The 23,400-nt window shown below is 42.5% G+C and overlaps 1 protein-coding gene across 1 annotated transcript in view; it reads left to right on the top strand.

The window, feature by feature from the left end:
- The first annotated feature begins 5,110 nt into the window (after positions 1-5,110).
- Positions 5,111-23,400, top strand: part of traf6 (TNF receptor-associated factor 6) — a 47,859-nt gene continuing 29,569 nt past the window's right edge. The window contains exons 1-3 of the mRNA XM_063062210.1: positions 5,111-5,247; positions 11,560-11,879; positions 18,604-18,754. Coding sequence (XP_062918280.1) covers positions 11,620-11,879; positions 18,604-18,754 — 411 coding nt within the window. The 5' untranslated portion in view covers positions 5,111-5,247; positions 11,560-11,619. The remainder of the gene's footprint in view (positions 5,248-11,559; positions 11,880-18,603; positions 18,755-23,400) is intronic.

The following is a 23,400-nucleotide window of genomic DNA, read 5'->3' as shown; positions in this document are numbered from 1 at the left end:
GAAAAAACCTACCACCACTCTGCTCCGTCTAGCGGAATTAGTCCTTACTCTTAATAATTTCTCCTTTGGCTCCTCCCACTTCCTCCAAACTAAAGGTGTAACCATGGGCACCCATATGGGTCCCAGCTATGCCTGCCTTTTTGTTGGGTTTGTGGCACAATCTATGTTCCAAACCTATTCTGGTATCTGTCCCCCACTTTTCCTTCGCTACATCGACGACTGCATTGGCGCTGCTTCCTGCACGCATGCAGAGCTTGTTGACTTTATTAACTTTGCCTCCAACTTTCACCCTGCCCTCAAGTTTACCTGGTCCATTTCCGACACCTCCCTCCCCTTTCTAGATCTTTCTATCTCTTTCTCTGGAGACAGCTTATCTACTGATGTCCACTATAAGCCTACTGACTCTCACAGCTATCTGGACTATTCCTCTTCTCATCCTGTCTCTTGCAAAAATGCCATCCCCTTCTCGCAATTCCTCCATCTCCACCGCATCTGCTCTCAGGATGAGGCTTTTCATTCCAGGATGAAGGAGATGTCCTCCTTTTTAAAAGAAAGGGACTTCCCTTCCTCCACCATCAACTCTGCTCTCAAATGCATCTCCTCCATTTCACGCACATCTGCTCTCACCTCATCCTCCTGCCACCCCACTAGGAATAGGATTCCCCTGGTCCTCACCTACCACCCCACCAGCCTCCGGGTCCAACATATAATTCTCCGGAACTTCTGCCACCTCCAACAGGATCCCACCACTAAGCACATCTTTCCCTCCCCCGCCACCGCTTTCCACCTGGATCGCTCCCTACGCGACTCCTTGTCCATTCGTTCCCCCCCCCCCATCCCTCCCCACTGATCTCCCTCCTGGCACTTATCCTTGTAAGCAGAACAAGTGCTACACATGCCCTTACACTTCCTCCCTCACTGCCATTCAGGGCCCCAGACAGTCCTTCCAGGTGAGGCGACACTTCACCTGTGAGTCGGCCGGGGTGATATACAGCGTCCGGTGCTCCCAATGCGGCCTTCTATATATTGGCGAGACCCGACGCAGACTGGGAGACTGTTTCACTGAACACCTACCCTCAGAGAAAGCAGGATCTCCCAGTGGCCACACATTTTAATTCCACATCCCATTCCCATTCTGATATGTCTATCCATGGCCTCCTCTACTGTAAAGATGAAGCCACACTCAGGTTGGAGGAACAACACCTTATATTCCGTCTGAGTAGCCCCAACCTGATGGCATGAACATTGACTTCTCAAACTTCCGCTAATGCCCCACCTCCCCCTCATACCCCATCCGTTATTTATTTATATACACACATTCTTTCTCTCTCTCTCTCTTTTTTCTCCCTCTGTCCCCCTCACTATACCCCTTGCCCATCCTCTGGGTTTTTCCCCCCCTCCTCCTTTTCCTTCTCCCTGGGCCTCCTGTCCCATGATCCTCTCATATCCCCTTTGCCAATCACCTGTCCAGCTCTTGGCTCCATCCCTTCCCCTCCTGTCTTCTCCTATCATTTTGGATCTCCCCCTCCCCCTCCCCCTCCCACTTTGAAATCTCTTACTAGCTCTTCCTTCAGTTAGTCCTGATGAAGGGTCTCGGCCTGAAACGTCGACTGTACCTCTTCCTAGAGATGCTGCCCGGCCTGCTGTGTTCACCAGCAACTTTTATGTGTGTTGCTTGCAATTCCAGCAACTGCAGATTTCCTCGTGTTTGCGTCTGTGTTGGCTTAAAGTTTTAGATTGGCTGCCTGTGTGAGCGTGAATGAGTGAGTTTTAAAATGAGAGAGTGGGATGCCAACATGATAGCTATAATCCTACAATTGTTTGCTGGATTTTGCATATGAACATCAGAGTGAGTTGAAAGAATTTCAAACTGCATTGCTCCGTCACCTCGGAAATTAACGTCATATTTGATCTCCTCTCAGTGCGACCATTCTAGAGCCCTCCCAAGTGTTATCCACTTCCCATTCCTCTTGACATTACTGCACTGGGTGATTGATCTGACCTTTACGTGTTCGAAGCCTGATGTGCTCCACTCAGTTGCATAATTTTGCTTTACTCACAGATGCTTGTCAGGCAGCCCAAATACACCACACACCTATTTGTACAAGGAGGTGAAATGGGTGTCGGTGCCACTGACATAAACAGGCGAGACTTCTCATATAGAGAACATTACAACTCCAAAGATCTGGCATGCTCAAGACTGTGATACTGCTGGACTAGCAGATTTTCAAAAGTATTAGATATTTAAACATTAAACTCACCTTTCTTAGTTCCTCTTACTAATCTTCCAGTGAATCTTGTAAATTTCAAGGGAATGCAGAACTGAGAGATCTTGTGAGTTTCAAGAGAGTACAAGTCAAGAATATCAGCAATGGAAAGGATATTTAACAGCTGAGTCCTCAAGCTGGTATAACTGACTACGATCAGGTGCTATATAAAGGAAACAGATGCTGCCCATTTATCCAGTAGTTTCCTGTGAAAAGGAACTAAATGATATCTATGTGATTGATAGCTGTATGGGACTGCTGACAGGTAAAGAGAGTGGTAAAATATGTTAACTTGTAGAGGAACTCCAGTACAGGACTGGACAGAAGAACAGAGAAGTTCCCCTATCCAGCCCTGTTGATGATACTAAAATATATGGTGCTGTAGACAGTGCAGAACATTATGAAAAATTATAGAGGGATCTTAATTAGATAAGAATGTGGTCTGAGGATTGGCAAATGGCTTTCATTTGAGATAAATGATTATTTTGCATTTTTGGAGATCAAGCCAGTGTAGGACTTACACAATGAACGGTAGGGCCCTCAGAATACAATTGCAGAAATTGCTGAAAGTGACATCACAGGTAGGTGGGGAAGGCATTAGGTACAGTAGTCTTCATCAGTCATGGCATTGAGAATAGGAGTTGGGAGGTTATGGTGCAGTCATTATAAGATGTTGGTGAGGCTGCACTTGGAGTATTGATTAGTTTTGGTCACCCTGCTATAAGAAAGATGTTATTAAACATGGAACATTGTAGAAAAGGTTTACCAGGATGTTCTCTGGACTTGGGGGAGGGGAGGAGGGAGGAAGGGGGCCCAAGCTACAAGGAGAGATTGTATTGGAGGACTTTGTTCCTGGAATGCAAGAGACTGAGGGTAGACAAGGCAGACAGGGTGAAAGTACATTTTTTTTCTCAGAGGGATGCTAAGAACAAGAGGACACAGGCTTAAGATCAGAGGCAAGAGATTTAAAATGGACATCCTTCAATACGTCAATTATTAGGAATCAGAAGTTGGAAATTGGTATAAAGAGTGTGGAGAGAAGAGGATGGAGCAGAAGGCATGGGAAGAGCAGACCGAAGGAAGGTGGGAACTGGAGGGAACGAAGAAGGGGGTAAAGGGAAGATGGGGGGGGGGAATAGAGAAGAAGGAAGAATTTGAGAAGAGGGAAAAGGAGAACGAGGAGTGGAATGGAGGGGTGGAAAAGAGAAGAAGGGTCCAGGAGCCGCGGGTGGATGAGGGAGGAAATGGCAGGCTGACGGAGGAGGGTAGGAGAGAAGGATAAAAGGGATGATGGGAGGGAGAAAGTGGAAGGGAAGGGGAAGAAAGTGGAAAGGATTTGGGAGAACAGAGGAGGGAAGTGGAAGGAGAGGAGGCCAATTAGGTGAGGGGAGAAGGGGCAGGTGGAATGGTGGAGGAGACTTAGAGGGGTAGAAAGTCAGTGGGGTGGGAAGATGGAGTGAAGGAATTGGAGGGAAAAGAAGGAAGTGTGAAGACAAGACTAGAAGGATGAAGATGAGGAGACTCTGATGGACAGTGGTAGAAGGAATCTTGTCGAGAAGGGAGGGAGAGGTGAATGGGTGGGGAAGGAGGATAGGTGGGTGGTTTTAAAAATAAAAGCCTAAACATACTCAGCTTCTTGTGAACTATAATGATTTGTCACTCCAAAACATTAAATCTAGGGAGCTGGGAGATAACTTGGGTGTACGTTCTTAGTTTTACTTTAAGCGAGACATGCACATATTAGTGGTAGTGTGATGACGTATACAATTCACATATTTTTACATATAACCCATAATGAATTATTTAAACAAATGAAAGATGCTTACTCAAGCAATATATTTACAATAATATTCAAATATTAAATATTACTTAAAAACACAATATGAGTAACCTGCTGTCCCAGGAACCAATATGGTGAATCTTCATCATAGCCTCTTCATTAAAGCAAGTATTGCCTTAGTTTAACTAAAAACAGCACTTATATTCAATACTCCAGATGCAGTCTCACTGAGATCTTATGAATTATAGTCAAACATGCTTACTCTTGTACTCAAAACTTTTAGCCAACACAATCTGTGTTACAAACTATCCTGAGCATTGGCTTTCAGTTCCTCAGGTGTGACAGCAATGCCTGTTTGAACACCAACCCTTTTGCTATAAAAAACTACTCAGGGAAAAGGGTGAAGAGTTGGGGAGGAAATTTAGGGGGAGAGGCTATAAGTGGCAAAGGACGGTTGTGACAATGAGACAAGATGCAACACACAATGCTGGAGGAACTCAGCAGGCCAGGCAGCATCTGTGGAAAAGAGTAAACAGTTGACATTTCAGGCTAAGACCATTTATCGGGAATGGAAAGGAAGGGGGAAGGAGTAGTACTAAGAAAGCAGGGGAGGGGTGGAAGAAGTACAAGGTGGCAGGTGATAGGTGAAAGGGGGGTGGTTTCGTGTTTGTTAATACAACAAGATGTCCTGATAAAGGGTCTCGACCCAAAACGCCAACGGTTTATTCCCTTCCAAAGATGTGGCCTGACTTATTGAGCATTTTGTGTGTGTGTTGCTCAAGATTTCCTGTGTTTGTGATGAGATGCATAAGGCCTTGCACCTGGAACAGTAATTGGGAACAACAGGAATTCTGCAGATGCTGGAAATTCAAGCAACACACATCAAAGTTGCTGGTGAACGCAGCAGGCCAGGCAGCATCTATAGGAAAAGGCGCAGTCGACGTTTCAGGCCGAGACCCTTCGTCAGTAATTGGGTCGCTCTTTGCTGACATTGCCAGCACCAGGTGCAGTACAGTGGTGCACCAGCAGGTGGGGCGGCGGCGGGAGGTCTGGTCGCTGGGCAGTCGAGCCGCGTCGCTCCAAGTACGGATTTCGGGACGGGCTCCTCTCCGGAAGTGCTGGGTCGAGACCCAAATCGGCATTAAAATTAACCGAGACAGTTACGCGGTCTTGGAGCCGAGACTGTAGCCGTGGAGCGGGGTGAGGATTGTTACCAGGGTAGTGGGTGCGCGGCGCTGAGCCGAGTGTCCGAGATGAAGGCGGAACCGGGGCGAGTGGGGGGAGGGGGTGATGAGGACAAATGGGAGAAGCGAGAGGGGAGTGTGGGGAGGGGTTGAGAAAGGGAAGGGAAGGGGAAACGTTTAATGGGGTTGAGGGAGAAGAGTTTGGGGATGGAATTCGAGGAACTGGTCTGAGAAGTGTTTGGGGATGGGATGGGGTGGGGTGAGGGGTTTGGACGAGGAATGGGACTGAGGAAAGGTCCAGTGGAGAAGTGTTTGGGAGTGAGATGAAAAGGGAAATTTTTTTGGGGGGGAAAGGGAGGCTTGGGGTTGAGGTTGGGGTTTATGGTGGGTTTGAGGAGTGGGATTGAGAAGGAAGAGTTTGGGGTGAAGGATTTGAGGAGTGTGCTTGCTGAAAGGGTTTGAGTTAAAGAGCATTAATGGGGTGAAGTATGTTCAGAAAAAACTCCTTGGGCAATATTGAGAGGGCAAAGTTCAGCCTACTCTTGGAAAATAGGGTGGGACAAGTGAGTGAGGTGACTGAAAGACCATTTTGGGAAATGACTGCAGTTCCGTTAGTTTTTAAATAGTCGTGGAAAGGTGCAGAAAAGCTCAACTTCTAAATTGGGATAAGGTGAATTTTGACAGTATGAGACAGGAGTTTGCAACTCCCTAACCTTCACCGTAACCTTGGACAGGAATGCGAACAGACCGAATGCAAGTTTTTTAATTGCAGGAGGGTAGATTATGCTACAGGCAGGAGCTTGGGAACATAAGTTGGGACGGATTGATTTATTTATTGAGATACATTGGGATAGGCCCTTTTGGCCCTCTGAGCCACGCCGGCCACCAACCCCGATTTTGCCGTAGCCTGATCATGGGCCGGTTTACAATGACTAGTTAACCTACCAAGCAGTATGTCTTTGGACTGTGGAAGGAAGCTGGGGCACTCAGAAGAAACCCACGCTGTTACACACAATAGCGGGAGATGTGCTCGGGAAAATGCACAATAGAAATGTGGGGCTTGTTTAGAGAGCTCTTGTATGGGGTTCTGGATAGATTTGTCCCATTGAAGCTGGGAAAGGATGGTAGGGTGAAGGAACCATGTTGGTAAGAGATGTGGAACATCTAGTTGAGGAAGGAGAAAGCTTACTTAAGGTTTAAGAAGCAAGAATCAGTCAGGGTTCTAGAAAGTTACAAGGTAGGCAGGAAGGGACTTAGAAGGGCACATGATTAGGCCTTGGCGAGTAGGATTAAGGAAAACCCCAGGGCATTCCACACATACATGAAGATAAGAGGAAGTTTGGAGTGAGGGTAGGACTGATGGGGGATAAAAGAGGAAACGTGCTTGAAGTCGGAGGAGATAGAGTGAGGTCCTTAATGAATACTTTGCTTCAATATTCACTGTTGAGAGGGACCTTGACAAACGTGAGGGCAGTGTAAAACAGGCTGATATGCTTGAACATGTCAGCTTTAAGAAAGAGGATGTGTTAGAATTTTTGAAAAACATTAGGATAGATAAGGCTCAAAGACTGGATAGGATATGCCCTATATTACTGCAGGAAGCAAGAGAAGAGATTGCTGCACCTTTGGTGATAATCTTCGCATCCTCACTTCTGGAGATGACCAGAAGATTGAAGGGTGGCAAATGTTATTCCTTTGTTTTTTAAAGTAAGTAATGGGGATAGTCCTGGGAATTATGATCAGTTCTTCTGTCAGTGGTGGGCAAACTATTGGAGAAGGTTTTTAGAAGCTGGATATATAAGTGCTTGGAGAAGCATAGTCTGATTACGTGACTTTATGAAGGGCAGGTCGTGCCTCATGAGCCGGATTAAATTGTTTGAGGAAGTGACATGTGCATCACCAGCACCAACCTACCTGCCATCAAAGCCAGAAGTCTGCCAGAAAAAGGCCAGCAATGTCATGAAGGAACCCATTCACCCTGCTCATAGACTGTTTGTTCCACTCCCATCAGGGTGGAGGCTACATAGCATCCACGCCAGGACCACCAGACTCAAAAACAGTGACTTTCCCCAAGCAGTAGAGCTAAACAGCATCTCCACCCACTAACCCACCCCACAACAGAGAGTTCGTTATGCTGTGAGATTAATGAATACCTTGCCACCACCAAGGTCTCATTAGTGGAACAGCGAGCTCTTTATAGTTTACCTGTGCTGCGTACTGCATTCATTGTGAATTATATTTTATTACCTTATGGTATTATTTTGGTGTGTGATATGCTTGTGGGTGCACTGGAACCTGGAGGAATGTGTTTCATTTGGTTGTGTATATGTACAGCCAGATGACAACAAAATTTGAACTTCAGCACGCCCCACCACCAATACTTAATTTCCTGTCAGTCACCTTGTGTACAGACACTCCTGTACCTAGCATCACTGTATGTGCATGCAATCAATCTATGCATATAAGCTATCTTGTGAATTTATGTTTATTGTGTTTTTTATAATTTTGTTTTTTTTGTGCTGCATCGTTCTTCCTTAGACTTGTGTACTGGAAATGACATGAAACAACCTTGAAAGCAAATTGAAGTTAAGAGTACTGGATGTGGTGTATATGGATCTTAGTAAGGCATTTGACAAAGTTCCCCATGGCAGGATCATTCAGAAAGTCAGGCTGCATATATTCAGAGTTGGCTTGCCCATGGAAGGCAGTCGATAGAGTGTATCTGCCTGGAGGCCAGTGGTGTTCTGCAGGGATCTGTTCTGAGACCCCCGCTCATTGTGATTTTTAAAAATGCCTTGAATGAGGAAAAGTTTGCAGATGACATGAAGGTTGGTGGTATTGCGGATAGGGTTGAAGGTTGCAATGGGACATGGATTGGATGCAGAGCTGCACTGAGAAGTAGTAGATGGAGTTCAACCCAGCAAGGGTGAAATGATTTACTTTGGAAGGTCGAACTTGAAGACAGGATTCTTTGTAGTGTCAGGGAACAGGGGGATCTTGTGGACCATGATCATAGATTCCTCAAAGATGGTGTACAAGTTGAAAGGATGGTTAAGACGGTATTTGTGTTCGCCTTCAGTAGTCGGGATTAAGTTCAAGAGCCACGAGGTAGTTTTACAGCTCTGTAAAACTTGGGTTGCACCATACTTGGAGTATTGTTTTGAGATTGGTTGCCTCATTAAAGGAAGGATGTGGAAGATTTAGAGAGTGCAGAGGAGATTCTCCAGGGTGCTGCCTGGATTGGAGGATGGGTTGAGTGAGCTGGGGGATATTACTTTTTTTTCAGAGCGAAGGAGATGAGACATGATTTGATAGAGGTTTATGAGATAAGAGGTGCAGATAAGAGTGGGCAGCCAGACTTATTCCCAGGGTGGAAATGGTGAGTACAAGAGGGGATAATTTTTAAGGTGATTGGAGGAAAGTATAGGGCTTGGGGAGATGTCAGAGGCAGCTGTTTTTTTTAATACAGTGTGGTGGGTGTGTGAAGCACCCTGCCATTTAAAAGACTCTTAGATAGGCACGTGGATGAAAGAAAAATTGAGGGCTATGTGGAAGGGAAGGGTTAGAGAATCTTGGAGTGGGTTAAAAGGTTGGTACTGCATTGTGGGCTCAAGGGCCTGTACTGTGCCATATTCTAGTGGTTGATGGCTGTTGTTCGTGGGCAAAGGGTCGATGGGTAGTGGAAGGCTTTTAAAGGTGAGATAGTGAGAGCCCGAGGTTTGTGTTGTCCATTTTAGAGTGAAGGGCAAGGTTGATAGGCATAGGGATCCCTGGATTTTGAGGCCCTGTGCAGGAAAAAGAAAGAGCCGTGGGTCAGGTAGCGACAGCTTGGGTCAAATGAATCCTTGGAGGTGTATAAAGGCTGCAGAAGTGTAATCAAGAAGGAAATCAGGATGGTAAAAGGGGAACATGCAATAACTTTGGCAAAAATTTTACAAATGTATTAAATGGGGAAAAAAGTAAGCAAAGAGAGAAGAGCCCTCAAGGATCAAAGGGGCTCTTTTTTTGTGGAGCAGCAGGATATGGCAAGCTCCTTAATGAACATTACTCCTGTGTTTCTTACCAGGAGAAAGACATAAAGTCTTCAGAGCTAGGAATAATAAATGGAGAGGTCTTGTGGATGGTCTGCATTACAGCAGGGGAGGTGCTGGATTTCTTAAAAGGTATCAAGGTATATAGATCTCCAGGGCCTGACCTGCTGTATCCAAGAACCACATAGGATGCTAAAGAAATCGTGGGAGCCTTCTGGTGAGGTTCTGGTAAACTAGAGGGATACAGATGTTACATTTTGTTAAAAAGAGTAGCAAAGAAAAGTCTGGAAATTCTCGGTCAGTAAGTCTTGCATTTGTGGTAGGTAAATTATTCTGAGTGCTGAGGGGCAGTCCACATCTGGAAAGACAGATTGGTTAGGGGTATCCAGCATGGTTTTGTGCATGGGAAATCATGTCCTACAAACTCGATTGAGGTTTTTGATGAGGTGACCAAGGAAGTTGATGGCTGGGTGGTAAGCGTCATTTATATGGACTTCATTTAGGCCTTTATAATGTTCCACGTGGTAGGCTGTTCTGGAATCACTGGGATCCAGGGACAGCTGACTAATTGGCTTAATGGTAGAAAGTTTCTTTTCTCGGACTTTAGTCCTGTGCCTCAGGACTCAGAGCCCATTGTTGTGTCATCTGTATCAATGATTTGGGGAAGACTGTACAAGGCCTGGTAGTAAGCTTGCACAAAATAGGTGGTATAGTGGACAATGCAGGTTATAAAAAATTACAGGGGAAACTTGATCAGCTGAGTAAATGGGCTGATGAATGGCAAATGGAGTTTAATTCATATTAGGTGTGAGGTGTTACATCTTGGAAGTTCAAATCCAGGTAGGACTTTCACAGTGAATGGCAAGGCCCTGGGAGCGTGGTAGAACTGAAAGACCCGGTACATGGTTCCCTGAAAGTGGTTCCACAGGTAGACAGAGTGGTGAAGAAGGCTGGCCTTCATAAATTAGGGCATTAAGTATAGAAGTTGAGAGGTCATGTACAGAATGCTGTTGAGGCCTCACTTGGAGTATTGTGTTTGGCTTTGGTTGCCTTGCTATAAAAAAGATATTGTTAAACTGGAAAAAGATTTACAAGGATTCTGCTTGGACTTGGGGGGACTGAGATATATGGAGAGGTTTGACAGTCCAGGACTTTATTCCTTAGGGCATGGGTGAATGAAAATTGATTTTATAGAGCTGGATGACATCGAGGGGCATAGATAGGGTTAATGCATTCTAGTCTTTTTCACAGAGTTGGGCTATCAAAAACCAGAGGGCATAGGTTTAAGGTGAGAGGGAAAGATTTAAGAGGAACTTGGGTAATTCTCTTTTTACACGAATGGTGGTATCTGTGTGGAATTGGCTGCCAGAGGAAGTGGTTGAGCCAGGTACAATAACTTATAAAAGACAGATGGACAGGTACATGGATTAGAAAAGTTTAGAAGGTTATGGGCAAATGCTGGCAAATGGGGATGAGCTTGAATGGGGCATCTTGGTCGGTCTGTAGTGTATGACTATGAGCGAGAGTGATATGGTAAAGGTTTGGTGGGAGAACAGAATGAGGTGAGTTTTGGGAATGGGTTTGAGGAGGAGAGTGCACAGGAGGTATTTGGAAGGGAGCACATGGGTATTTTGGGGTGGAGCATGTGGGGGGGGAAGCAGGTTTGGAAGGGTCTGCTGGTGAGACGGAAATGGGAGAAATGTAGGGTGAAGCCTAGAACTGGGGGCGGGGGGGGTGAGGAGTGGGATTTGGAGAGGTGGGGAGTGCAGCCCTAATATATCTGATTGTAAATATGTTAACCTGGGCTTAGATGGTGCTATAACAATTTAAATTCCTTCTACATATTTTTTTTAGAATCTTACTATTTCTGTACTTACCAATGCATGGTATTTGTCACTTTTGCCATTTGAGGTTTAGATCTTTAATTCCTCCCCCACTCCACTCACCCAGAATCTCTGTAATCATTTTGCATGACCTGTATCATTGGTACTGATATGAGTACTATGTCCATTGAAAATGCCTAATTACAAAACAAAATTAAAAACAAAAGCAGTCCCAAGCCAGTGGCCTGCCAATTGCCATCTCTTCTCTATGGGGTGTGTCAATTGCTGTCATATTAAAGAAGAAAGTTAGCTTAGCTTTTACAAGACTGCTGTTATTATGTAGCATCGTGGAAAATCAATTAGTAATTATCAGTTATGCTTACTTATGCAGTTCTTGTCAGTCAACTGCCAGAAAACTTCTGATAACCTTTTATGGCCGTTGTCAAAGTTTGGTGAATTTGATTTATATTACAGGATGATGAAGCGCTTTGCACACTGAAGCCAACACCAGACACAATTGGCATTACCAGAAGAATGGTGGACTGTGACAGCAGTCGCGATCCCACATTCCAGAGCTCATGCTGCTCTGTGAACAACAGCATGAGGGATAATTGCAGCAATCATGGACAGTACTCCCATACTGTGTTTGAAGAGATGCAAGGTTACGATGTAGAGTTTGACCCACCATTGGAAAACAAATACGAGTGTCCAATCTGTTTAATGGCGTTGAGGGAGGCTGTCCAAACACCTTGTGGCCACAGGTTCTGCAGAGTTTGCATTGTGAAGTCTATCAGGTTAGTGTTTAAATTTTTTCTTTTGTACTTGGTCCCATGTTTGGGATAAACTGCTTTGATATACCGATTAAAAATGGTATTGAATGGCTTTGTTATCTATGGAGCCTTTGTTATCTAGAAGTAGTGATGCAAGTTGCTGATCTAATGGTTCATTGATTAAATGCTCAGGAGAAACAATTGTTATTAGGTATGAATGGAAGGATTCTCCCTCTGTCCCTCTGAATATACCTCTTGCCCATCCTCTGGGCCACCCCCCCCCCGTCTTTCTTCCCGGACCTCCTGTCCCATGATCCTCTCGTATCCCCTTCTGCCTATCACCTGTCCAGCTCTCGGCTCCATCCCTCCCCCTCCTGTCTTCTCCTATCATTTTGCATCTCCCCCTCCCCCTCCAGCTTTCAAATCCCTTACTCACTCTTCCTTCAGTTAGTCCTGACGAAGGGTCTCGGCCTGAAACGTCGACTGCGCCTCTTCCTATAGATGCTGCCTGGCCTGCTGCGTTCACCAGCAACTTTGATGTATGTTGCTTGAATTTCCAGCATCTGCAGAATTCCTGTTGAATGAGAATTGAATTTGCATCATGATAATTTAAGTAACTTTTTTGTAAAGGAAAACTGGCTATCAGTAAAAATGTAGAAAATTTGTCAGATTACTATTAACAACAAAATTGGATGTTCTGTCGGTTAGAAAGAAACCTACATGTTGGGCTCTCTGTGTGCCTCCAGTTTTTTTGAGTTAGATCCAAGCTTTCCTGGGAAGGATCTTATCCAGCCAGTTGGTTAGGTCTCCCTGATATTCAGACTGCTCTGAAGAGCAACTTTGTGGAAGTTTGTATTCAGAAAAACACATTCAATCCATAACAGTTCACCAAGAAAGCTGTTGGAAATGTGAGATCATACATTGATGGAAGAAAGCAGAAAAGCAAAGTATTTATTAAATGATGATAGATTGAAAAGTATTGCTATTCAGAGAAACCTAAGCGTCCTTACATACAAATCACTTGCAGTTAGACTGAGCAATTAGATCTTTTTGCAATAAAAATTGTTACTTCTGTCAAATGGAGCCCTAATGGAAATGTGCAGAATATCTGGTACAGGTCTTGTCTCGCTCTGTAAGGAAGGATGTACTTTTGATTTAGCAAATGGAACAAAGGTTTATCATATTTGTATCTGAAATGGGGAAAATGTCCTGTTAGGTGAGATAAGAGGACTGGAACTATACATGCTGGAGTTTGGAAGAATAAAAGTTGGTGTAATTGAAACCTGCAGAATTCTTTTGTCATGGGGCAAGCTAGATGTAGGGATTACACTTCCCCTGCAGAGGTGTTTACAACCAGGGATCATCATCCCAGGATAAAAACTTGACCACTCGGTGTAGGAACGAGAAGAAATGTCTTCACACAATAGATAGTAAATCTTTGGAATTCTGTACCCAGAGGACTGAAGTAGCTCAGATGCTCAGTGTGTTTCAAGACAGATAATTCTGAGGTGACCAGAAAGGCTGGGAACAGACAGTCGAACTTGGGAGCCTGAGAGGAGCTGAGTCACAGAGGGACTAGGGTCTGTGTGTCCAAAGAGAAGCACGGATTGATAAGCCAGTTAAGAAGCCATGCGGTCTATTTAACTTCACTAGCCGTAGCATTGAATATACGAATGAGCATTATGTGGTACAACTATTTATGACATTAGTTAGGTCTCAGGTGGAATACTGTCCTTAATTCTCATTGCTATATTATATAGAAGGAATGTCATTGTATTGCAGAGGATGCAGTGGTGATTCAGCAGGATGGAATATTTCAGTTACGAGGAGAGACTGGATAGGCTGCATTTCCACCCCCCACCCCCCATGCAGTACTGTACTTTATGAAGGTATTCAAAATTGAGGAGCCCAGTTGGAGTAGACAGTAAGAAACCCTCTCCATCCACCCAGAAGTAAAGATCAGCCATGATCTACTAAATGGTGGAGCAAGCATGAAGGGTTGTGACTTACCAGCTTTTGTTTTTCTGGTTCTAATTTAGCTAATTTCTAGTGGATTAAATTGTTCCAAAATTGATTGAATTGCAGTTTGTCATTGAAGAGAGACTTGACTTACTGATTTCAAGTCTATTGTTTGACTTCAGTGGGATTCCTTTTATATTTTGATTGTAACCCGCTTTCTTTAATCATAAATAATGGACTGCTTCTTTAAAATAGTTGCTATGTTGGAGATAGGCAACTTCCACTAGAAGTACGAATTTGTTCTGAATATACGAAAATAAACATTGCCTGGACTAGTCCTTGTTTACACGAGTACTGCTTGTTCAATTTGATCTCCCCGAATCCTTGTGGAGCTTGCTCCATCTATTGCTTTGGAGGAAACTTTTCCCATTTAATCTATTTGTATAGAGTAGTATTTAGAGCATTTATTGTTTTGGAGCATTGATTTTCTAACCTAAACTTCCTTCAGTGTTGCATCAATTAATTTACTCGTATTCACAATCACTAGAGATTGAATGTCAGAGACTGAAAAGTGATGGATAAAAGACAGGAAGCTGAAAACGAAGATCAGTTCATCAGAGGGAGAGTGGGCAATGTCTTTTTAACAAGTAGCAGTCACATACGTGAGGGTACAGTAGATTTGGAATTTAGGAGTTTTCAAACACCTACATGAGAAGGAAGTGATTGTAAGGGTTATGTTATAATTTACCTGCTTAAAAATGACTTCTCTTTGTAAGTGAATAATTAGGAATACACTTAAAAGAACACATGTTGAAAGCTTAAAATTTTAAGTTATTAAATACGGAAGTATTGTAACTGTGAGTCCAATGTTCTTGTATTGACTTAACAATGGTCTATTTTCGAACTATCTTTTTCAATACTTATGTGTCGACCTGTCTGTTCCGAATTGTACCATTAAATTGGTATTCTCCTGTTCTTGCAGCTCACAAATGTTTAACTTCCCTTGTTTGCTCTTCAACCTCTCATTTCATTTTTAAATCTTTTTATTAATATAACCTTCTACAGCTATAAATTAGTGTATATATAATTAATAAAGCTGAAGAAAAAACATATGTATGCTAATAAAAAAAATTTAAAAGAAAAAGAAGGAAAAAAGAGAACCGCAGCTAACTTAAAAAAAAATCCCCACTAACTATAAAACAAAAAAAAGAGGGGGAAAAAACCCATTAGGAACCAAGTCCCGGAGTGATACATCTTATCATCATTTATTTATATATAATAAAAAAAGAAAAAGAAAACAACAACCACCAAATTACATTTATATAATATAAAATTGGAAGGAAACCATGTAAATTGATTCAAATTAAATGATAAAATTTAGCAAAAGAGCCCCACCTTCTCTCAAAATCAAATCGGGGGTCAAAAGTTTTACTTCTAATTTTTTCCAAACTAAGACATAACATTACTTGGGAAAACCATTGAGTTAGTGTCGGAGCAGAGGTATCTTTCCACTTCAATGAAATAGTTCTTCTTGCCAACAATGTGACGAATGCAATTACATGTTGATTTGAAAATGAAATACCCTGAATATGATGCAGAACTATTCCAAATAGAACAGTCAATGTATTAGGTTGTAAATTAATTTTCAAAGCTTTAGAAATAGTAAAAAATAAAGATTTCCAAAAAGATTGCAACAAGGGACATGACCAGAATATATGTGACAAAGTAGCTACTTCATTTTTGCACCTAATTATCTATATTAGGAAATATTTTGGATAGCCTCTCCTTTGTTAAATAATAGCGGTGAACAACTTTAAACTGAATTAAACTATGATTGGCACATATCGAAGAAGAATTAACCATTTTCAAAACTTGCGACCAGTCCTCATTAACAGAAGTCATATTAAGTTCTCTCTCCCAGTCTTGTTTAATCTTTAGTGAGAGGTTATCTTTTTGTAGTAAAAATAAATATAAATTCTACCTCTTCAACCTTTAAAGAACAGAGGGAACTTGATCTGTGGAAAGTTTAGTTCATTTACTGAAGATTAATATCATATGCTTCTGTTACTTGATAGCAATTTGTTTAAAATCCAAACAACAGGAATTCTGCAGATGCTGGAAATTCAAGCAACATACATCAAAGTTGCTGGTGAACGCAGCAGGCCAAGCAGCATCTATAGGAAGAGGCGCAGTCGACGTTTCAGGCCGAGACCTTTCGTCAGGACTTGACCTGACGAAGGGTCTCGGCCTGAAACGTCGACTGCGCCTCTTCCTATAGATGCTGCTTGGCCTGCTGCGTTCACCAGCAACTTTGATGTATGTTGTTTAAAATCCTTAGGTTTTAATTAGAATTTTTTTAAGGTGATATTCCAACTCATTATTAATGGACCAAAAGCCTCGATAGATGCAGTAATATCCAATTAATTTAATGCTGGTTTACAAAATTTAGTTCGTTAATAAAAAATCATTGTGAAGACATTAAATATGTTTTAAAATGTTATGAACTGTTGAATTATTGTTTAATACAAAAAAACAGGAATCACTTGAGAATGTTTTATTGAATTGTTGCCAAATTATGTAAAGATTTACAATTTAGTAAAATTTTCTGTGACATCTGTTTAACTTAAAAACGATGAGTAGTTTTTATTCTGCGGCATAACACATGCAAAAACTTGTGTAGCACTTTCAACACAGGAAACCATCCCAAATCAGTTCAGCCTTTATCAGAAAAAAAAAGATCATTGCTGAAGAAGGAGGAAATAATAAGCGAGCTAGTTAACATCGTTAAGGGTTTAGTAATAGATCTAAGTAATGTGATGTCAGGGCACAGATGCTGATGAGAGAAGCCCAAAATGTAGGACTCTGTTTGGATTGGTAGACCAAAAGAAATGGGAGAACTATCAGAGGCTAGAATCAGAGCAAAATAATCTTTGGAGGATTGATAAACTGTCAAAGCTTACAGAAATGGAGTGAGTCCAAGAGGGATTTAATCACAAGGGTAAGAGATTTAATTTTATGTTGTGAAAGGTCTGTGGGCATAGAGATAGTGGGTGAATTTGGGATGGTGCAGGGTTGTAGATGTGAGTTCAGTGATAAGGATGTAAAGATCTAGTTTCAGCAATGGATGAACTGAGGCAAGAGCAGAAGCTGGCACTGTTCTGGGTGTGGAATTCAAGTACCGTTGTGAGAGGGTGAGAGGGAGAGAGAGAAAAAGGAGATCTGGGCTCAACTCTATATTAGCAAAATGTTTGCATAGAATCTAGCTCAACCTGATGAACACAGAATGAATAGAAACTGTAACAAGAACAGAGGCTGACACTTTCCCAAGATTATTGGCAATCTGCTATTTCCAGTATAACCTGTTGGTAAAAAGTTTCGTTGTTAGTGTGTGTCCTGTTCACTGAGTTCATTTTCCAGTCAACATTGCTTTGATTCATGGGGGACATTGGTTTGGCTGTGGAACAAAGTTTCACCTCGGCCTGAGGAAATAACATATCTTGAATGCATCCAAGTGATAAAGACTGGGATATTTGTAAGTGCTTATGGATACCTCTGCCTGGTCATAATTCACAAACACCTCCTTAGTAAATTTCCTGTGGGCACCATTAGATTGATAACTCAGATAAAATTTCCCTCTGCCTTCGACATAGGTGGATGCCTGGAGAGATTTGACTCTGTCAGTTGATATTTAGTTTTAAAAAAAGGCACTTAAGGGAGCTGTTGCATGCTCAATGCTCATGTTCCTTTGATTGAGTGACTCTTAATTTTTACATTTAACATTTCAAATTGGTTATGGAGCTTATCAATGCTTAAATAACAGTGTGCACCTAATATTCTACGGCTGCAAGGCAATAACATTCCGACATTGCTGTTGTAACATTTCCTTGTTATGGAGTCCTAGCTGTCTTCACTCTGGGTTGAGCACCACTTGTTTCCACTTCCATTGACTGGAACTGCAGACAATGCCAGTTGTGAGCTTTGCCAAGAGTGTTGGAGCTAGTTTTGTCTCTTGGTGGTTACACTAGTGTAAGTATTACACTGTCACTGATAATTACTTTGTAAAACAAGTGTTAACTACCTTCATAAGGTAGATGTAAAAGCTTCTCCAGCACTGTGGAGGAAGAATTGCCCTATTGACTTGGCCAATATTTCCTTAATCAACAGCACAATAAATATTTCTGGCATTTATAAGATTTTGCTATGGCATACGTTGGCTGCCCATTTGCTGTATTCACAACTTCACAAATCAGTTATGTGCTTTGAGACACCTAGATGTTGCAAAGGGTGGTTTTCAAATATTATTTTTATACCCTGATTTCATTCATTAAAAACCTGTAACGATTTCAAAATATTTCTCTCAAAGTAATGGGATGGAACTTGCAGAAGCAGCAATCCTTCTATTATCACTCCCACTAAACTGGAATGAATATTCTGTGGTATCTCCACCTTGCAAGAAATGCAAGTACAATTGGAAATAGACAATGTATTATAGGGGGAAATAGTAGATCATACAAGGAGCGTTAAATTTGTGGGCATAAAAAGCTAGACATAAGGTCTTGCAAACATTATTTATGGATTATGGAAAGGAAGTCAAAATGGATCTCCTGTTGCCATCCCAAGTTCACCTGAAGTAAAACTCTCACAAAGATTCCTAGGCTTATAATACACAGGTAGAAAGGGAAAAAAGCTGGGATATGGGAAATGATGGGGAGAAACTGGGGTGTGGGAAGTGATTGGGAATGGGGTGAAATGTGGTTTCTAACTATTCTTTATTTGAAACCTCTCACAGGGATGCTGGACACAAATGTCCAGTGGACAATGAGATGTTGTTGGAAGCCCAACTTTTCCCAGATAATTTTGCAAAACGAGAAATTCTTTCTCTGACAGTCAAATGTCCTAACAAGGGTTGTTACCAGAAAATGGAACTGCGACATTTGGAGGTTGGTTTCAAGGAATTTTTTTTTTACTCACTGATCATGAATTTTGTTATCTTGATTTCTTTTTTGCTCTGGTTTTCAAAATGTATTTGATTATTGAAAAGTACATTGAAATACTATGATAGGGGTCCATGATGGGGAGCATGAGCTTTGTTGCTTAACATACTGTAGTTGTAGTACCCAGCCCTTGGGTTATCAACACTTGATCACTATCATATTGCCGACTTTTGTTCATCTTATAAAGGTAATAATCACAAGAATAGTTCCTTAATGTTGACATAGCCTGGAGGAGTAATGGTGATAAGCTCCCACTACCTTTTAAATGCTCCCAATAGTGTGCGTCTCAAATAGCCTCTGACAGCCAAGTCCAGCTACTGACCTCCACATGTGGCTTGGCTACTAAACCTGGTGGAACTGTTTCTACCGACTGTAGAATGGGTAAAGGTGGTTCACTGCTGTCTTAAAGCCAGTTACTTTGGGCAGGTGGGGCATGTCAACCGTGGTTGGCAGCTCATCTAGAAGGAAAACTGATCTCAAGCTTTCACTGCCTTGCGGCTGTACTCACTCATGGGAAAGGCTTCGGGAGTAGACCTGGAAGAAAAATCTGGAGCTGAGTCTTTAAGGCAGAAACTACATTGATTTCGATGCTGACTGGCAACACTTGCAGTGGCGCTGCTGCCAAACTGCATCAATCTCTGCCATTCCTTTGGATTCATCAGGCACAAGGGCAGCAGCTTGCTCTCCGTGTCGTACTGCCCTGGCTTTCGTGACAGCTCGGACGCAATATTCATGGTTGATCCTGGTCATTGGAGGGCCTACAGTTCCAGTACCACATGCTGTTGTGTGTAGGAGCAGAAGACTGGATCAGTTCGTACAGAATGGATAGACTGGCATTCCTGGATTATTGGAACCAGTTTAGAAGAAGATAGAAAAAATGGCATCATGTGTCCTTACTGAACCAGAACTCGGTGTTATTGCATCATGTTTGTAAGGGGATCAAAGCTGAGAATTTATTATTTGGGAATATTTGACTTTTAGGAGGGACAGACACGAAGGAAAAGGTGGCAAGGTAGCAGAGGTGAAATCGAAACAGTTGTAAGAGATGTAGTCTCAGCAAATGTTGAGCAGCAAGGCTAAGTAGTGTTTCAACACACACAATATGCTGGTGGAACGCAGCAGGCCAGGCAGCATCTACAGGAAGGGGTACAGTCGACGTTTCGGGCCGAGACCCTTCGTCAGGAGTAACTGAAAGAAGAGCTAGTAAGAGATTTGAAAGTGGGAGGGGGAGGGAGAGATCCCAAATGATAGGAGAAGACAGGAGGGGGAGGGATGAAGTTATGAGCTGGAAAGTTGATTGGCAGAGGAATACAAGGCTAGAGAAGGGGATCATGGGACGGGAGGCCGAGGGAGAAAGAAAGGGGGAAGGGGAGCACCAGAGGAAGATGGAGAGCAGGCATGGAGTTATTGTGAGAGGGACAGAGAGAAAAAGAGAGAGAAAAAAGGAAAAAATAATAAATCATAAATAAATAAGGGATGGGGTACAAAGGGGAGGTGGGGCATTAACGGAAGTTAGAGAAGTCAATGTTCATGCCATCAGGTTGGAGGCTACCCAGACAGAATATAAGGTGTTGTTCCTCCAACCTGAGTGTGGCTTTATCTTGACAGTAGAGGAGGCCATGGATAGACATATCAAAATGGGAATAGGACATGGAATTAAAATGTGTGGCCACTGGGAGATTAATGACTAAGAAGTCATTGGTAGGTTTTGCATACGGATGCCTAGCAGTAGACATATTAGCAATAAAGTGGGACATAAAGGCTGAGTGTAAAAAGAGCTGTGTAAGAATTAAGAGAAATTTTAACTTTCATGATGATTGGTTAATCATCTTGAAAAATGTGAATATTCGTGCACTAGGGATAGTTTCTGAAAAAATGTTTTGGAACTAATTGGAACAAGTTAGTTCTGTTGTATCTGGCCATGGGTAATAAGTGAGATCAGTAAAAAGTCCCCTGGAAGTGGTAATCATGACATAAAAGAATTTTTAATAAGTTTTGGAGGTAGAAACTAGAGTCAGAAGCAACTTATTGCAATAGAATGAGGGTAAAGTTGACTGAGGAGTAAAATTATTAGGTTATCAAGTATGACAAACCAACAGTGGTAGGCATTTAAAGAGCTGATTCATGATATTCAACAGACACATCCCAGTCAGGAGGAATGGTTGCAAGAGAGGGGTTAAATATTAGGTTAAGGCATATCAGGAGGCAAAAGTAATTGATAGATGCAAATAACAAAAAAAAATTAGAAAGCAATAAAGCAGCTAGTGAGAATTATTTTTTTTAGGAGGTATGAATGTTTCCTTAAGTGTGTGAACAGAGGAGCGAGGCTCAAGTGAGCAGAGACTTAAAGAGAATGAAACTGAGAAAGTAGTAATGAAGAATTGGAAACTGGCAACGTTGGTTGTAATCTTTTAAAAATCTCTGGATTTTGGGGAGGGAACTGGGGAATGAAAAATTGCCAGTGAACATACTATACAAAGAGGGAGGTAAGCTACATCCATTTAATTCAAAATCACGTGTTGGGAATCGATTATTGATGAATAAGTAACTATCTATTTTGAAAATTGTTATTGAGTCATGTAGAAAAAGCATGGCTCCATGAAGGTAAAATCATGTCAGGAAAATTTGAGTTTTCTGAGCAAGTTCATAAGTTTTTAAGGTGAGAGAAGTAAAGGTCAAAGGAGATAGTCATAGAAATCTGCAGTACAGAAACAGATCCTTCAGCCCATCTAGTTCATGTCAACCATTTAAGCTACCTAGTCCCATCGACCTGACCCTGGACCATAGGCCTCTATATTCCTCACATCAATGTACCTATCCAAACTTCTCTTAAACGTTGAAATCAACCCTCCATCCACCCCTTGTGCTCGCAGCTTATTCCAAGGTCTGGACATTCTCTGAGTGAAGTAGTTTCCCCCTATGTTCCCCTTAAACAATTCACCTTTCACCCTTAACCCATTACCTCTCACTGTTGTCTCTTCCAGCCTCAGTAGAAAAAGCCTATTTGCATTTACCCTATCTAAACCCCTCAAAATTTTGTATATCACTGTCAAATCTTTCAACCTTCTATGCTCTAGGGAATAAAATTCTAACCTATTCTCTCTTCAAGAAAGGAGGAAGAGAGAAAACAGGGAATTATAGACCGGTTAGCCTGAGGTCAGTGGTGGGAAAGATGCTGGAGTCAATTATAAAAGATGAAATTACGACACATCTGAATAGTAGTATCAGGATTGGTCCAAGTCAGCATGGATTTACGAAGAGGAAATCGTGCTTGACTAATCTTCTGGAATTTTTTGAGGATGTAACTATGAAAATGGACAAGGGAGAGCCAGTGGATGTAGTGTACCTGGACTTTCAGAAAGCCTTTGATAAAGTCCCACATAGGAGATTAGTGGGCAAAATTAGGGCACATGGTATTGGGGGCAGAGTACTGATATGGACTGAAAATTGGCTGGCTGACAGAAAACCAAGAGTAGCGATTAATGGGTCCCTTTCGGAATTGCAGGCGGTGACCAGTGGGGTACCGCAGGGTTCAGTGCTGGGGCCGCAGCTGTTTACAATATATATTAATGATTTAGATGAGAGAATTAAAAGTAACATTAGCAAATTTGCCGATGACACAAAGCTGGGGGGCAGTGTGAAATGTGAGGAGGATGTTATGAGAATGCAGGGTGACTTGGACAGGCTGGGTGAGTGGGCAGATGCGGTTTAATGTGGATAAGTGTGAGGTTATCCACTTTGGTGGTAAGAACGGGAAGGCAGATTATTATCTAAATGGAGTCAAGTTAGGAAAAGGGGAAGCACAACGGGATCTAGGTGTTCTTGTACATCAGTCACTGAAAGCAAGCATGCAGGTACAGCAGGCAATGAAAAAAGCTAATGGCATGCTGGCCTTCATAACAAGGGGAATTGAGTATAGGAGCAAAGAGGTCCTTCTGCAGCTGTACTGGGCCCTGGTGAGACCACACCTGGAGTACTGTGTGCAGTTTTGGTCTCCAAATTTGAGGAAGGACATTCTTGTTATTGAGGGAGTGCAGCGTAGGTTCACAAGGTTAATTCCCGGGATGGCGGGACTGTCATATGTCGAAAGATTGGAGCAACTGGGCTTGTATACTCTGGAATTTAGAAGGCTGAGAGGGGATCTTATTGAAACATATAAGATTATTAAGGGGTTGGGCACGCTGGAGGCAGGAAGCACGTTCCCGCTGATGGGTGAGTCCAGAACCAGAGGCCACAGTAAAGAATTAGGGGTAGGCCGTTTAGAACGGAGTTGAGGAAAAACTTTTTCACCCAGAGAGTGGTGGATATATGGAATGCTCTGCCCCAGAAGGCTGTGGAGGCCAAGTCGCTGGATGTTCTCAAGAAAGAGATGGATAGAGCTCTTAAAGATAGTGGAATCAAAGGTTATGGGGATAAGGCAGGAACTGGATACTGATTGTGGATGATCAGCCATGATCACAGTGAATGGCGGTGCTGGCTCGAAGGGCCGAATGGCCTACTCCTGCACCTATTGTCTATTGTCTATATTCAGTCTTTCCTTATAAGTCAGGTTTTCCATTCCCGACAGCATCCTTGTAAATTTTCTCTGTGCT

Source organism: Mobula hypostoma, chromosome 11, assembly GCF_963921235.1.
Source record: "Mobula hypostoma chromosome 11, sMobHyp1.1, whole genome shotgun sequence".
NCBI classification, from domain to species: domain Eukaryota; kingdom Metazoa; phylum Chordata; class Chondrichthyes; order Myliobatiformes; family Myliobatidae; genus Mobula; species Mobula hypostoma.
This window is presented reverse-complemented; position numbering and strand designations above follow the sequence as displayed.